The sequence below is a fragment of the Lissotriton vulgaris genome, chromosome 5, assembly GCF_964263255.1.
Source record: "Lissotriton vulgaris chromosome 5, aLisVul1.2, whole genome shotgun sequence".
In the NCBI taxonomy this organism is placed as follows: Eukaryota; Metazoa; Chordata; class Amphibia; order Caudata; family Salamandridae; genus Lissotriton; species Lissotriton vulgaris.
In genome coordinates this window covers 1,578,199,923-1,578,215,769 of record NC_141693.1, presented here as the reverse complement: position 1 = coordinate 1,578,215,769, position 15,847 = coordinate 1,578,199,923, and the positions used below count along the sequence as shown (strand labels likewise).

General features: G+C 47.7%; 1 protein-coding gene across 1 annotated transcript in view; it reads left to right on the top strand.

Moving 5' to 3' along the window:
- The window catches only part of CDH24 (cadherin 24), a 722,601-nt gene that overhangs the window by 444,406 nt on the left and 262,348 nt on the right, over positions 1 to 15,847 (top strand). Inside the window, exons 4-5 of the mRNA XM_086923669.1 lie at positions 3,498 to 3,617; positions 10,429 to 10,596. Of these exons, the coding sequence (XP_086779795.1) occupies positions 3,498 to 3,617; positions 10,429 to 10,596 (288 nt within the window). The remainder of the gene's footprint in view (positions 1 to 3,497; positions 3,618 to 10,428; positions 10,597 to 15,847) is intronic.

Below are 15,847 nucleotides of genomic sequence, written 5' to 3'. Positions count from 1 at the left end.
AAGGGCGTTCTTCTGTAGGATAGCATATAAAAAGCTACTTTATTCTATTTATAAGCATATATTTTTAAACATATATTTCAGGTTCTCACATTGGTGACAAGGTGCATAGGGTGACTGAGTGAAAGTTTACAATAAAAACTATATACAAATGTCACACAAACAAGGATATATTCCACATAAATATATACAATGGGGCAAGGAATTTCCTTGATGGGGTCGACGGCATTTCGATCTATATCAATTTAGATCATCATCAGGACATGGTGAGCTTTTTTAGGTTGGTGGAAAAAGCTTCCATCCAATTTTGGCAAAGGGATAATTAATTTGATTGCCAACTATAAAAATTGGTATCTAGTGTCTTCCAACAGTGGTGTTAATTTCATTTCCATAGGATTTAGGTTTTCATGGCGGCCACAATCCAGATTCAATTGGTTAGGTTTCATTGATTAAGCAAGCCAGATGTTGACGATCTTGTTTCCTTTATTCGGTTAATTTTGACCTCGCCCCGGCAGGAGTTAATCACCGCGTCCGCGGGTACGATGGCTCTGCCTCGCTGCTCCGGCGTCTTGTGCCAATCCTAATTGCAATTCACAAAAAAATCGCAATTAGGTAGTCGCTGTTCCTACTGTTGTACATATGTGAGATAGAGTTGTCTCAAGGGATTTGGGCTAGGCTGGCAAAGACCCTGCAGTACTGTGGAATGGGGTGCTCAAAGGTCATGTGGAGCAGGGCTCCGTAAAGGTCTGGTGGAGCAGGGGGTACACAAAGGTCTGGTGGATCAGGGGTGAACAAAGGTCTGGTGGAGCTGGGGTGCACAAAGGTCTGGTGGATCGGGGGTGAACAAAGATCTGGTGGAGCAGAGGCGCACAAAGGCCTGGTGGAGCGGGGTTCATAAAGGTCTGGTGGAACGGGGGCGCACAAAGGTGTGGTGGAGCAGAGGCACACAAAGGTCTGGTGGAGCGGGGTTCATAAAGGTCTGGTGGAGTGGGGGTGCACAAAGGTCTGGTGGAGCGGGGTTCATAAAGGTCTGGTGGAGTGGGGGTGCACAAAGGTCTGGTGGAGCGGGGTTCATAAAGGTCTGGTGGAGTGGGGGTGCACAAAGGTCTGGTGGAGCGGGGTTCATAAAGGTCTGGTGGAGTGGGGGTGCACAAAGGTCTGGTGGAGCGGGGTTCATAAAGGTCTGGTGGAGTGGGGGTGCACAAAGGTCTGGTGAGCGGGGGCTAACAAAGGTCTGGTGGAGTGGGGGTGCACAAAGGTCTGCTAGAACAGGGGTGCACAAAGGTCTGGTGGAGCGGGGGTTGCACAAACGCCTTGTGGAGTGGGGTGCGGGCGTTTTGTGAAGTTCTTGGTTGTCGCACTATGGAAAACATTCCAAGTTTCCTATTTTATCGTCACCTTCACACGCCTGAAGTTTTTCTGCATGAAGCGAGGTATTGTTCACGCTAATTGAACCCAGTCAAGGTGAAAGTACATGTCATCTGTCTCTCTGCAAGTTTACCTTGTGTGGCCTGTTCTATGCACAATGGCACGCACATCATGGATATTTTTATGAATTTTTCTTGTCTTTGTAAGATTATTGTTTGTTGAGCTTCACCACGTACGAAGCAAATGTGCAGAAGCAGAACAAAAGTGTATGTTGTGCAGACTAGTTTGCTTATGTTAAAGATGTGTGTGACATAAATAAGTTAATAGTTTCTGCGCAAAAAAAATGCAATTTGAAAAACTTTGTAACCTTTATAATAGAGTTTAAAATAGGGTTTAAAATAGGGTTTTGACCCTTCGCAGACCCGGAGTGTGGACCATGGAGCGTGGCACGCACCAGGGGTCTGATGTCGCTGCCAGGGAGCTGGGTCAGGGTCACACCAGGCTGCCGACTTCCTTCTACTCCTGGGTCACATCAGCTTTGAAGTGGAAGCAGAGGTGATCAGCCGGAAGGGGACAGGCACCGTGAGAGCAGGTGTGACCAGTGCTTGAAATGGAAACATAGAATTGCAGGCACTCTGTGCCAGAGTACCTGCTTGTTTCTTAGAAGTGCCGGTACTCTCCAATTAAAGGTATTGCATTTCTATTTAGAAGTGCCTCCTCAAAATAAAAATGTGCTGGTACTCCGTACCGGACAGTACCCGCCCATTTAAAGCACTGGGTGTGACACATTCCTGGCTGGGTATGGGAGGATGGCTGCACTTGGAGTGCATCAGCAAGAAGCAGTGTGTAGTGCTTGTAATGCAGCAGTAGTGTCCTTCTTCGTAGGCCCCCCACCCCAATGAGCCTCAGCCATGTTCTGAGGTCAACATTTCGAATGGTGACTGACTTGTTCAAAGAGCATCCATCTACTCTGCTTCTTGGCCATCCTCCCGTTGTCTCTTGGTCATGCTCATAGACTCTCCACGCGAAGGGAACATTGCTTCATTCAAAGACAGTCCTTCCACTGGGCTTCTGACCATGTTCGTACCCTGCCCCCCACCCTATGGATCCCTGGCCATTTTCATAAACTGTCCTCGTCATGGGCCCCAGCCTGGTTCATTGATCGTCCATGTGTTACTGACCTTCAACCAATAGGTCAGCTGATCAATTTCTTAGGCTACAGACCTCTTGTGCCCCGGGCTTTATTCAGAGACCTTTTGAAGAGACGCACATGGAGGTGGTTATCCACGCTGCATTACAATGACGCCATAGTCCACAGCACTTTTAGGTCACATGACCTGCAGATCTGGCTCTAAAATTTACACTGCATCCCTAGCGTGCCTCCAATAATGTAGAAGCTGCATCAGAACAGCCCTGGAATTTTCTACCTGGAGTCTGAAATCTCCAGATCGCTCTTTCTGGATGTTTTGGTCTTTGTAGAGTTTATCTCCTGGGACATACTTCTTCCCAACAGCATGCAGCTGCGCAGGATTGTGTAGAGGTGGAACTCCTCATCCTCGCCTTCTGTCACTCAAAGATGCACTAGAAGCAGGTATGTTCAAATGAGATGTATTTGGCCTCAGCCACCACCAGGACAGAAGCAAGTGTCACCTGAGGAATCTCACAAGATCAACCTCAGCTTCACATTCTAGACACTTGGTCCTCACATCTCTCAAGGTTAGGGCAAGAGGCCATCAAGTAGCCACAGAATCTAGTCATTAACCATTCATAAATTGGCTTCTGGTCAGTTCACTAACTGCTTACATAACAATACAGAAGTAATGGTTATTTGCTGTACACCAATGATAGACCACCACGTTTAACTCTATCTCTTTACATAATGAGCCGGAAGCCATGGTTGTCTGCTGTACCTCCATGATAGACCTTCACTTTTTAACCCTAAAATATTCTATTTCTTGGTAGCTTATCCATTGAATATTAGAGACCCTTGAGGTCCAGTTGTCTTAGGTGATACGTGACTGTCTTGAACACTTGTAGCTCTCTATAATTTCCGTCTTTGTTCGCTTATTGTAAAGCCAGCGGCAGCCCTCTAGGCCTCTGTGACTCACGGTCTTGTATTCTCGTCCTGCCAGGAACATCAGTGATCCAGGTGACTGCCAACGATGCGGACGACCCCACGTATGGCAACAGTGCCCGGCTGGTCTACACTGTCCTCGAAGGGCAGCCCTTCTTCTCTGTGGATCCGCAGACAGGTATGGCGGCTGCGGCCTACAGCAAGGAATGAGTGGGGCACACATGTGTGGGGTTTATAAGAGACTCATGAGAAAAGCAATGGACCAACCATTTTTTGAGGTTGTGGGAGCTACAATGTACACTAGAAAGAGGGGCCACTAGAAGGGGTTGTATCACCTGGATTCATTCAACAAAGAAGAGGGAACATTTGAGCATTAAGTTGTTCACCTTAACGCAAGGCCACCAGGGCGTGGAGAACCATGTATTAGGTTCATGAGTCCACCCAAGAGATGGAGAGTGACGTGCAGCAATGGGACCACCCTGAGCCCACCAGAGAAGGAGAGTGACTGACAGGAACTAAAGCCATGGGGCTCCATGGATGCAGAGGAAGAACTGGATCTGAGGCCCATGGGACCACCCTGAGAGTACCAGGGTGGGGGGGGAGTGACAGACATGCATGGGGCCCTCAGAGATACATGATGTCTACCAAAAGAGGGCCGGGGTGACAGAGAGGTATTTGGGGTTGGGACTACCTGAAAAGCGGCCAATAACAGGTTTGTATGGATCTCACAGACTGCCCTTGGCCTGTCACAGAGGGGAAGCAGCAGTCATTCGTGGTACCACCTACTCACCTGAGAGACGTAGGCCCGCTGCAGAGGGGGGTGAAAGGGAGAAATGGAACAGCTGAGCCCCCCGGAGTTCACAGACAGTGACAGACACAAACAGGCACAAGACTGATTGGAACAGCTGGAGCTCAGCAGATGGGGGAGTGACTGATGAGTGTGAGACACGGTCACATGAGAAGGACAGTGACATAAAGGGATGGCACCTAGACAGCTCATTGGGCCACGTAACCAGCTTTGAGACGGAGAACAAGGGACTGAGACAGGTCACGTGACAAGCAAGTAGTTAGGGGAGCACCGGACCCCCACCAGAGGCAGCAGACCGCCTGGTGGATGTGGCTGTGGCTGTGGCTGGTAAAGTGGTGCCACTGGGACTCCCTGGTCACATCACTGGGGGGGAGGGGTCACAGACAGTATTCACCCACAGGCCGCCTAAGATACAAGAAACAACTGAGAGGTACAGGGCCTGTGGTACCACAGGGGACGTTTGATCAATTTTCACTCCTCGACATGGCAGTCTGCTCAAGTTAATATTCTTAAGAACGTTTCTCCTCAGTCACAATGACCTCTGAAAGCATCCCCGGTGTTTATCATGAATTGTAACATTGCCTCCTTTTGCTTTTCAATGGATGTTGAGCACTCAGAGTCCACCAGGGCTCGGCCCCTGCAGGGAACAAGAGAACAAGAGAGTCCCGGAAGTCACTGCACCCACAATGACCCAGCTTCCGATTTTCTGCATTCGTGTCTTGTGGAATTCCTGTGAACACAGGCCGATTTCGTTTTGGCTTTTAAGGAAACATTTTATGCTCATCGTTACCTTTAGAAGATTGATGACGTGTTAGTAGTTGACAGGATCTGGTTTTCGCCTCAGATGCTACTCAGATTAGTTCTTTTAGAACAGGAAATATTTTTTTTCTAGAAACCTTTTAATTCATCGCTTCCTCTTTTTGGGTCAAGCAGGGACTCCTTTTCTACTTGAAAGGTTAGAGTGATACCAGGGGGATTATGCCACCTTTATATAGTGGGGCACCAGAATATTGTTGTTAGAGTATCATCTGACATGTATACTGTTGACTAAATTTCTTTTACAAAAATATTGCCCCATTGACAATATTAATAGAAAATCTGCTCCCCTGTGACGATATTTTTATAAATTAATATGTAGTTGACAATATTTATGTTAGACAATATTTCTGTATACGCGAATCTGACATACAACCCATTATATACAACTACGTACTGTTTATCGACGTAGATAGCTGCCAGTTTTGTTAGGCAATAAACCTTGTAAGGAAAGGACCATTCATGCCCCTTGCCATTTTCTAGAGGTGGTGTCCCATTGCCATTGGTGGATTGGTGGAGTGTGTCCCTTACCCCAACATCCAGCATGGACTATTGTAGTCAATTTAGCTTTTTTTTTTTACAAGTGCTGAAGGTCTGTCATGCAGGCCACATCCGATCCATCCTGAAAAGAAAATGTGTAAAACAACAGAGTAATTTTTCATGAAGGTTGATTCTCTTCTCAGCGATACTATCCTTCTCCCTCAGCATCGATGAAGAGCCTGGCGGGTACACTTATTTTATTGAGGACATCATAGTTAACTGTCTCAACATCGCTCACAAGCACAGAGTTGCTTGATACAGCCTGTTGATTGTTGAGGGTCGCTATAACTCATGGCGCTGTTTCGCTTTCAGGCACTGCCGACGGCCACCATGATGATCAATATAGTACTGTACAATGCCATTGCTCACTGTGCCACTGGAACCAAGCTAAACCCAACTGAAATGGCCCTAATAGGCCCAAACTGGTCTCGGGTTGCATGTGTCCTGGTTCAGAGAGGAACTGTTGATACTGGAGCCGGACCATTTGTCTGAATCTAGTCTGAGGTGGCATGGGGGGCATGAAAATGATGGACTGGGATGCAGCCCAGAGGAACTACCAATGGCTGAGGTTAATCTCCTCCTCATGAATCTACTAATACAGCACAGCCTTAAGAAGAACATTTCGAGGTGCAGGGACGCTTATTGACTGCACTCTACCTGCAAAGAGCCTTCCTGCCTAGGTAGCACCGCAAACTCATTACCCACTCCTTACACCACAATCTCCACTATCACCTTGCATTATCTACATGGGATATGAATCCCAGTGGGCTGACTGAGAATGCCCTTCCTCCTGCAGCTCTTCCCATCTCACTCTGATGGAGCCTTCAATATGGCGACCAAGCCAGGATTCAACCGACGCCCAACATGTTCATTACCTCAACATCCAGCTTCAGTGCCACTGTCTGTGTTATTTGGACTTGAGCTTTTCTGCGCAGATCCAGCCAACAGTGTCATCATGGGGACAGTGGTGACCTCATTCAGAGTCAAGAGTTTGTCTTTTAATCTTCCTGGCATATTCCACGTCTCGAACTAGGAGACAATCATGATCCCCACAGCTTCACTTGTTTGCTCCCATTCAATCTGAGGGCACGACTGGAGTGACGTCTCACATGGAGCCTCACCAGCAATCACCAGCCATGGAAAAGGGCTGTTAGAAATTGGGTTTCTGGTTGGCTAGGGTATGCACCTAAGACAGGCAGAACCCACCACTCTAGTCAGGGCCAGGGAGTTACACACTAAAGATAACCCCTGCAGACAGCAGTTAGCACACAGGGTTCTTGGTCATCGATGCAGTCCCTCCAGCATCCCAGCACCCAAGGCACAGTCACAGTGGTATTACCCTGCCAGCACAGCAATCCTCTGGTCCCACGCAGTCTCTTCTCTTTTCAAGTAAAAAAACATTGGTTCACAGCGCCTTTACTTATAACCACAAAGTCTTTGTTCTCTTGTGGTAGAGGGTTCTGAGCCCAGCCCAAACCAGTTCTGTCCCCACTGGTGTATTTTCCTGACGGGAGGTGGAGACAGCATTGTTCAGGGCAGACCAGGCCTATTCAGGTACAAGGCAAATCTCCTCCCACCACTATATATGCAGCCCAGGTCCATTCAGCCCAGCCCTGACTCGTCCAGGAAGGCAGGTCACTCTTCAACCCCCCAGTGGATGTCTGAAGAGAATTCACATCCCCTGTCTCTGTCACTCTAAAACCAGACAGTCGACTCACAAACTAGCAAGGGCACAAAGACACATAAGCACACAGAAATGACTACTTCTAAAATGGCATTTCTAAAATAGTAATAATAAATCTGCTTTCACCAATAAGCAAGATTTATCACTACTATTCCAAACATATCAAACTTGATCACGCTACCCTCTCATGTCAGGAATTACCACTGAAGCACTTATCAGGGAATCCCCAATGCAAATCTATGAGAGGGCAGCCTCACAGCAGTGAGAAACCAAATAGGCTATTTGTCAATACCAGGACATGCCACACAGTTAAGGCACATGTCCTATCTTTTACGTACACCGCACCCGGCCCATAGGGCTAGCTAGGGCCTAACTTAGGGGTGACTGAAATGTAGTAAAAGGGGAGTTGTAGATGTTGCAAGCACTTTATATGCCACGTCCAGAGACAGTAAACTGTACGTGCAGGCCCTGCAGTGGCGGAGGCCCGAGACAGGTTTGAAAGGCTACTTAGGTGGTTGGCTCAAGTAGCGCTGTAATCCCACCAGTAACATTTAATTTGCTGTCTCTGGGTATATGGGATACCACTGTTCAAGGGATTGACAGGTAAATTAAATATGTCAAACAGGTGTAGACCAATCTTACCGAGTTTACAAGAGAGAGCAAATGCACTTTAGCACTGATCAGCAGTGATAAAGTGCCTAGAGTCATAAAACTACAAACAACAGGTAAAAAAAACAGGAGGAAGGCAAAAAGTTCTGGGATCACCCTGCAAAAAGGTCCAAGTCCAACAAGGGCATACTTACTTATTACTATTATTGGAAATGTATTGCGACCTCTCTTCTATTTATTTCCTGGTCATTCATTACACGCACAACCGATTGAGAGTGCATCAAGAAGTGAGGCTGTGGGGATAGAGGTGGGGTGCACAGGGGACAGAAGAAGAAAAGAAATGATCAGGTAGTTAAACAGGTGGGATTCAGTTTCTCCTTGAAATGAGCACATTATGTTCCTCTCTTTGAGAAGGTGGGAGGGTGCTTCACAGTGTTGAAACCGGGAACGTGAAGCTTCAAGTACCCTGTCTTTGTCGGTAGAATCTTTGAACTTTGAAGATGGCGGTATTTGATCTTCTGACTGACCTAGCTGGTCTGTGTTTGATTATCCAGGATTTGATCCTGGATTTGAGATATGAAGGGCCTTTGCCATGAACAGCTCTAACCGGCGATGAAGGAGATGTATTTCATTTGTGCACCCATGGGCAACCAGCGAAGCTCTTTCAGCTCTCCGCGGGTTCAAGCAGATGTGGTGCCCTGCTGGTTCACACTTTGCCACATCCAAGCATTCACCCTTGTTCCTCAGGCTCCATCTTTTCACTGCCACAACCCGCATAGAGAACTCTTGGGTGAAAACTTCTTCAGCAGTCTGGTGACAAGTGATTTATGGGATGGGCTCAAAAGAATGTTGTCAAAATATGAGCCTGTCTCATTTTGGTTAATGTTCCATCAGCATTCCACTATTAATGGAAGCTCCAAGAGAGTCTCGAGAGTGAGTGACGCAAGACTGTCAGAAGATGACTATTTACTATCTATCATGAGGATAAGGGGTTCTTACCTGCTGTCCTGGGATCCCACTCAATTGTTGTTTCGGATTGCCACGCACACCACTCGGTGAACCTACTGATCTACCTTCATAAGATTCCACTGCCTTGTGCATAGCGCCTACACGCTCCTGATGTCCAGCGTGCTTTGAGCTCCTCTTTGGGCACGCCTGCACACATCAGGCTCTCATTGCAGCCGGAAGTTGCCTGTGCAGAGGGTGTGGGGTGCAAAGGAATGATCTGCCTACGGTACCAGAAGCCAAACCATGCTTTGCCAGGGTCGTCGCAACTAGGAGTAAAGCAGCTACTCACACATTTATGAATCTCTCCTGTGCTGGAGATGTCAGGGATGCCATGCAGAGTCCATGCACACAGTGTATAGGCACTAGTGGATTTAAAGTGGGCGAGGCATAGCCTAAAAGTTTGCGTAAATAAGGCCAGGTTTCTACAAGCCCCTCCGCACAGTGCTTGTTCATGAAAGCCCATTTGCAAACACCTCTCCCGGGGAGATCTTGGGCTGAAGAAGGAAATGTTATTCACAGGTAACAGTAGTTCTCCAATGGGAGTGCTGTCCATAAGTCTTACGGGCACTGCCAATAGGCCTGGCGTTCAAGAGGGGGAGGAACGTGAATGCTGCAGAGTCTAACCTGAGGGGCTGCTGGGGGGGTGGGATTCTTTGGGGCATGCTGCCTGGGCTCGCAGGGCTCTGTGTCTCCCTGGAAGGAAGCGAGATCTGGTAAAGTTTGGGGTCCATCAACGTGCCTCTTTTGTAACAAAAAGCGATAATAGTACATATGGGGGCATATTACCAACAACTAGTGAAAATTATCGCTAAATAGGCTCAGTGACAATTTTTCTATCGCCAAGCATCGCGGGATTTTATCACTGAGATAACGTGCTATTAGCAACGTTTATCACAAAAGTTATAAAATACCTGCCGATGGCGGCGAAATCCGTGAATATCGCTGAGAATACAGCGATAGTCACGCATTATCGCTGACAGGGTCTTAGCCATTATATCCACCTCCCATTGGATATGATGGCTAAGAACTGGTCTGAGCAGGTGTTAGTTTTTGGAGATATTCACGCTTAGCGCGAATATTTCCAACGCTACGCCTGCCTTGCTAATAGGCGATGGTGATAGCGAGGTTAGTGACTGCTGTCAGTCGCTAACAGGTTGGGTACGCCCACTTTGCATGTCATTAGCGATAAATATCGCTGACATGTAAAGCGGGCCCCATACCACTCGCTATCGCCTACAAGTTGTCGCTAACTGCTGCTAGCGACAGCATGCTAATAGGGCGATAGGATTTTCGCCGCTTAGGGCCCGAAAACGGCCGATAAAGCAGCGAAAATTGCCTATCGCCCCCCCTTGATAATATGCCCCATAGTTTTCAGGCTCAGAAGGGCTGTTTTAGGGATTTCCTTGACTGTGGAGGAGTCATTAACTGCGTAACCATGCTGAGAACCCTTGCCACAAGTAAGCATCTTTTGCCTCCTTGCTCCTCTTCAGGTTGTGATCTCTCTTCTTCTTGCCCCTCTCACAGGAGTTATCCGGACCGCCATCCCCAACATGGACCGAGAGACGCAGGACGAGTTCCTCGTGGTGATTCAGGCCAAGGACATGGGGGGCCACATGGGAGGCCTCTCTGGGACCACCACGGTGACAGTCACCCTTACCGATGTCAACGACAACCCTCCGAAGTTCCCCCAGAGTAAGCACCCCTCTCATTCTCCGCATAGATGGCGCACCCTATCTCTGGCCTCCTTTGTGCCTCATTTCCACCATCAGTCCCCTCTGTGATTCTCGTTCCTTCTCTGATCATTTGCCAAATGTCTCACCTATCAGTCTCTTTATCAGTCTCTCCACCATCTTCCCATCTCCTTGTTTCGCTTTTCTATCATTCTGTCTCTTTTTATTTAATTCTCTGCCCATTTTCTTTCTTTTCCTTTTGAGTATTACATATAAATCATGGAGAAAAAAAAAGAAATAGCCACAATACATGCGCCTATAGAGGAGGCAAAATCGACATATAAGGCAGCATATAGAAAAAATTGAATAATATATCACTTGGGGAAAGCAATTTACTAGTCGTTTTTCATTGCACGTGTACTTAGTTACCTATTTATTTTTAGGCACGTAAAGACATCTTGCAACATACATTCACCCGTTGGAAAAGAGATTAGAGTTAAGGAATGTATAGAGGAAATGTTGGGGAGAGAGAACCCTCACTACTTATGCAAATATGACGAGGTGGGTCCAGTGAGAGGGAAACCCACAGACGAACCTCACTACAGAACGACTCATTATCGCCACATGACGTCAGTGTTCCCCTTTGATGCATCCTTTCTTTCCAAGGCAGCCCACCGATATCAGTCTTTCCTCCCCTCTATTCTTTGCGGATTTACACAGTGTCAGCCAGGACAGTGCTCGGGTCGGCCAATAATACTTGCATTAACAACTTCTTAGAGAAGCCTCGGCATGGAATGAGGCAAGGATGCAAGGATTCTATGCAAAGATTTCCACCTTCAGACTCTCTGTCTGATATACTACTGACCGTAGCACTCAAGCCCACACAAGACCAGAGCATCACAGATGAGTCTCTGTCTCCTTTCACAGACCCAGCGGCGATCATTGACCAAAAGACGACGGTGATGCATCACTGCTGGAGTTCAGTACTCACAGCGCAAGGTGTGCTGTCAAGAGCATTCCTGGTACAAATCCAGGAAATACCTACAGCTGCTTTGGAACACATTTGACAGTTTCTCGACCCAGAGGATAAAGGGGCATATTACCAAGCAATAGCGATAATGCAATAGCGATAATTATCGCTATTGCTTGGTTAGAGACAAAAATGTATTGCTGACCTGCGGCGATTTTTATCGCAGATAAACCTTGGTATTACCAAGGTTTATCGCAAATGCGATAAAAATCGGCCGCAATGCATGAATATCGCTGAAAAGTCAGCGATATTCATGCATTACCGAGCTAATGCTCTTAGCCATGTTATCCACCTCCCATTGGATAGCATGGCTAAGAAATGCTCAGGGCAGGTGTTAGCTTTTGGAGATATTCGCTCTTAGCGCGAATATCTCCAAAAGTTCGTAATAGGAGATAGCGATGTTAGTGACTGTTTCCAGTCGCTAACATCTTGGCACGCCCACTTTGCATGTCATTAGTGATAAATATCACTGACATGCAAATCGGGGCCCAAGATGGTCGCTATCTCCTACTAGCTGTCGCTAACTGGTGTTAGCGACAGCTAGGTAATAGGGAGATAATTTTATCTCCGCTTTCTTGGCTTTTAAAGCCAAAAAAGCGGAGATAAGCCCCCTTGATAATATGCCCCCTAGTGCCTAAAAATGAAAAGGAAGAACCTTCTATGAGAAATTGTGGGCTTTCCATCTGTTTTGTGACTCAAGTGACAGGCTGTTCTCCCACAGAAAGGAGACACCAAAACAGTTTTAAAGTCAAGAACTGAATCAGATAAACCCCCACGTAATAATAGTACGAAAGAACTAATGAATAGATTAGATTTTTCAAGGAAAAGGTAAAAATGTCCACAGAAAGCATGGTGGATGTGAAAAGTAAATGTCCTAGGTGCGTTTTGGGGCCGACAGTGAACCTGATGGGCTGAATATCTGGTGAGTATATTCAATTAGCCCCATCGCCTCTTGTTCGGAAGTCAAAACCTGCACCTGGGAAAGGTAAGACTGTGTATCCAAGACAGGCTCAAGGAAGCCAAGTGGTCAATAATCCTGGTCCTGACGAAGTCTCGCTTTTTAATGTCAAAAGCTATAAGTGGGGTGAATTTGAAAGCTATGGCCCAGTGTCATTTGCTGCTGGGTTACTTTACCACATTTTTACACCTATGCCTTTCACTTTGGAACTCAGCCCCTTTCTGACACCTTGAAACTCTCTAGCAGGGCAAGGCTGGGAGACGTGTCTAGGCATGGCTGTATGATACTGGATACCTGGCGACTGCTCCAGCAGACCAGTGCAAAGTGGGCAGTTGCCTATTGCCCCCTCCTTCCAATGCGACTACTCGAAAAGTGAACTTTCTCCGTCTCACCTCTCTCTACACCTGTATCTCAACCTCTTTGCCTAACTCTGCCTCTAACTCTTTTGATTGGCCCCATTTCTGATACCTTAGATTCATGCAAGCTTGAAGTAGTAGAAGCTGGTCATAAAAATGAACGGGGGGTCCCCAAAACATATATTTTGGCCAGGGCCCCAAAATCTTTAAGGCAACTCTGTGTCTGCAGTCCTGCAGGACCCATAAACTTCACTGCAAAAAGCTCAGAGGCAGATGAAAAATAAAATCTTGCTCCTCGAGAAAATGGCCAGACTGTGTAGCCTCTGCATCTTGTTTTAATGCCACTTTAAAGCAAAAAGAAATCTAAGTTCCAACTTCACATGGAGCTAAAGTCTACTTGAAGGTCAATTCTGCAGTTTCTAAATGTTCAGGCGCGCTTCCTGGAGAACCAGGCTACAGACTGCAGTGGGAGACAGGCCTTTCAAACATTGCTTCCAGCATGGGCTTCAGCCCCCCTGTTCTTCCATGATGTGTCTTGTCTTTGATCTTCCCGGTGACTTTCATGAAGCCAGCTTCTCTGACCCTGGCACATGGCTGTCAGCCCTGAAGATTCATGAAGAATCAGGATTCACTAAGTTCCTCCACAGGTGGCAGGAGCAATCCTTTCACAGCCTCTCGTCCCTCCAGGATCAAGCAGCATTTTCCTTTTCAACTGGTAGGAGCGGCACAGTAGGGAACACGGTGCTGGATGGATGAAAATCCTTGAAAATATCTTTGCAAGGTTCCCATTCTGATCCCTCTCAGACTTTTCAGAGTTTTCTTCACTTTGTGACCAAAGCTATCACAGTAGCGGCTGTTTAAAGATGATGAAGAAGAACCAGGAGCTCCAAAGCCTGCGCTCGACCTGCTAAACAAATCAGGTGCCTTCCTCTCCACTGCACAGAATAAAACAACCCTGCAGCTGGTGAGTGACTCAGATGTGGTACTCTCTGGGTTCAAGGAGCCAGTGTGGCCAGAGGAAACAGTTGTGTTGAAGTCCTTTGCCCACTGGGCCTAGTCTTTGAAATATGAGGGGGGATTCAAGGTCAGCTTGACTGCTGTGGGTGAGGAATCCCCACTCTACCCAGTTGCCTTTCTCTTCCACAGGAGTGTCATTTTTTTAGCAGCCTATTTTACCACCACACCTCAATCCTTTCAGCCTAGAACTCTGAGATCGGGAGGAGACAACTACAAGCACCACAGGCGGTGCCTCTGCTGCCTCAGCTAGCCTGGTGAGGTGCCTCTGCTGCCTCAGCTAGCCTGGTGAGCTGCCTCTGCTGCCTCAGCTAGCCTGGTGAGGTGCCTCTGCTGCCTCAGCTAGCCTGGTGAGGTACCCTTGCACCCTCAGCTAGCTACATGAGGTGCCCCTGCTGCCTTGGCTAGCCTGGTGAGGTGCCTCTGCTGCCTCAGTTAGCCTGGTGAGGTGCCTCTGCTGCCTCACCTAGCCTGGTGAGGTGCCTCTGCTGCCTCAGCTAGCCTGGTGAGGTGCCTCTGCTGCCTCAGCTAGCCTGGTGAGGTGCCTCTGCTGCCTCAGCTAGCCTGGTGAGGTGCCTCTGCTGCCTCAGCTAGCCTGGTGAGGTGCCTCTGCTGCCTCAGCTAGCCTGGTGAGGTACCCTTGCACCCTCAGCTAGCTACATGAGGTGCCCCTGCTGCCTTGGCTAGCCTGGTGAGGTTCGTTTGCTGGCTCAGCTAGCATGGTGATCTACCTCTGTGGTATTCGGATAGCCTGGGGGTGTACCTCTGCTGCCTCAGCTAGCCTGGTGAGGTGCCTCTGCTGCCTCAGCTAGCCTGGTGAGGTGCCTCTGCTGCCTCAGCTAGCCTGGTGAGGTACCCTTGCACCCTCAGCTAGCTACATGAGGTGCCCCAGCTGCCTTGGCTAGCCTGGTGAGGTGCCTTTTCTGCCTCAGCTAGCATGGTGATCTACCTCTGTGGTATTCGGCTAGCCTGGGGATGTACCTCTGCTGCCTCAGCTAGGCTGGTGATGAATGAATGAATGAATATAAAACTTTTAAAGCACAAACTTAGCCCGAAGGCATCAAGGCGCTGCAGACAGGGTCAATATATCAAAGTTCACAAATTACTAAAACTCAAGGTGTAAGGGAGATGAGGACTGGAGCAAGAGAAAAGCCAGGTCTTCAAAGATTTTCCCAAGGCGGAATGTAGTTCCAAATTAGAGATTGAGAGAGGAAGCAGATTCCATAAATTGGTACCCAACAGCGAAAAAGCCCCCCTCCCCCCATCTGGCTTTCCTGAACCTAGCAATGGTTAACCAATTCCTAGCAGCAGATCTCAGATTCCACCTCGGAATATAACGGTGAAACAGTTTTATTAATGCCTTCAGCACCCTTGTTGTGCAAGGCCTTGTGTACCATACATGGGAGCCAGTGAAGGTTCTTAATGGTGGATGAGATGGCATGAAATTTAGGAAGACCCATCACCAGCCTAGCAGCTGCATTCTGCACTAGTTGGAGTCGATGCAAAAGTCCCCCATTTATTCCTAAATAAAGGGCATTGCAATAATCCAACCTAGATACCACAAGGGCAATCACTGCCTGTTTCCGAGCTGAAAGGGAGAGAAAAGGAAAGATCTTCCTAAGAGTCCTTAGCATCCCAAAGCAGGTTGCAACGGTTCTATTTATTTGTGACTTTAATGACAGAGAGAGTCTACAATAATGCCTAGATTCTTGGCACTTAGACAGGGAACAGGGCAGGCTCCTAGAGAAACAGGCCACCAGGCCTTTGACCAAATATCAAGCTTGTGTCCAAAAATGATAACCTCAGTTTTATCCCCATTGAGTCTTAGATAATTCTCCACCATCCATGCAGCCACCGCTTGCATGCAATTATTAAAATTTGCTGCTGAGGCTGAGACACTCTCCGTGATGGAAAT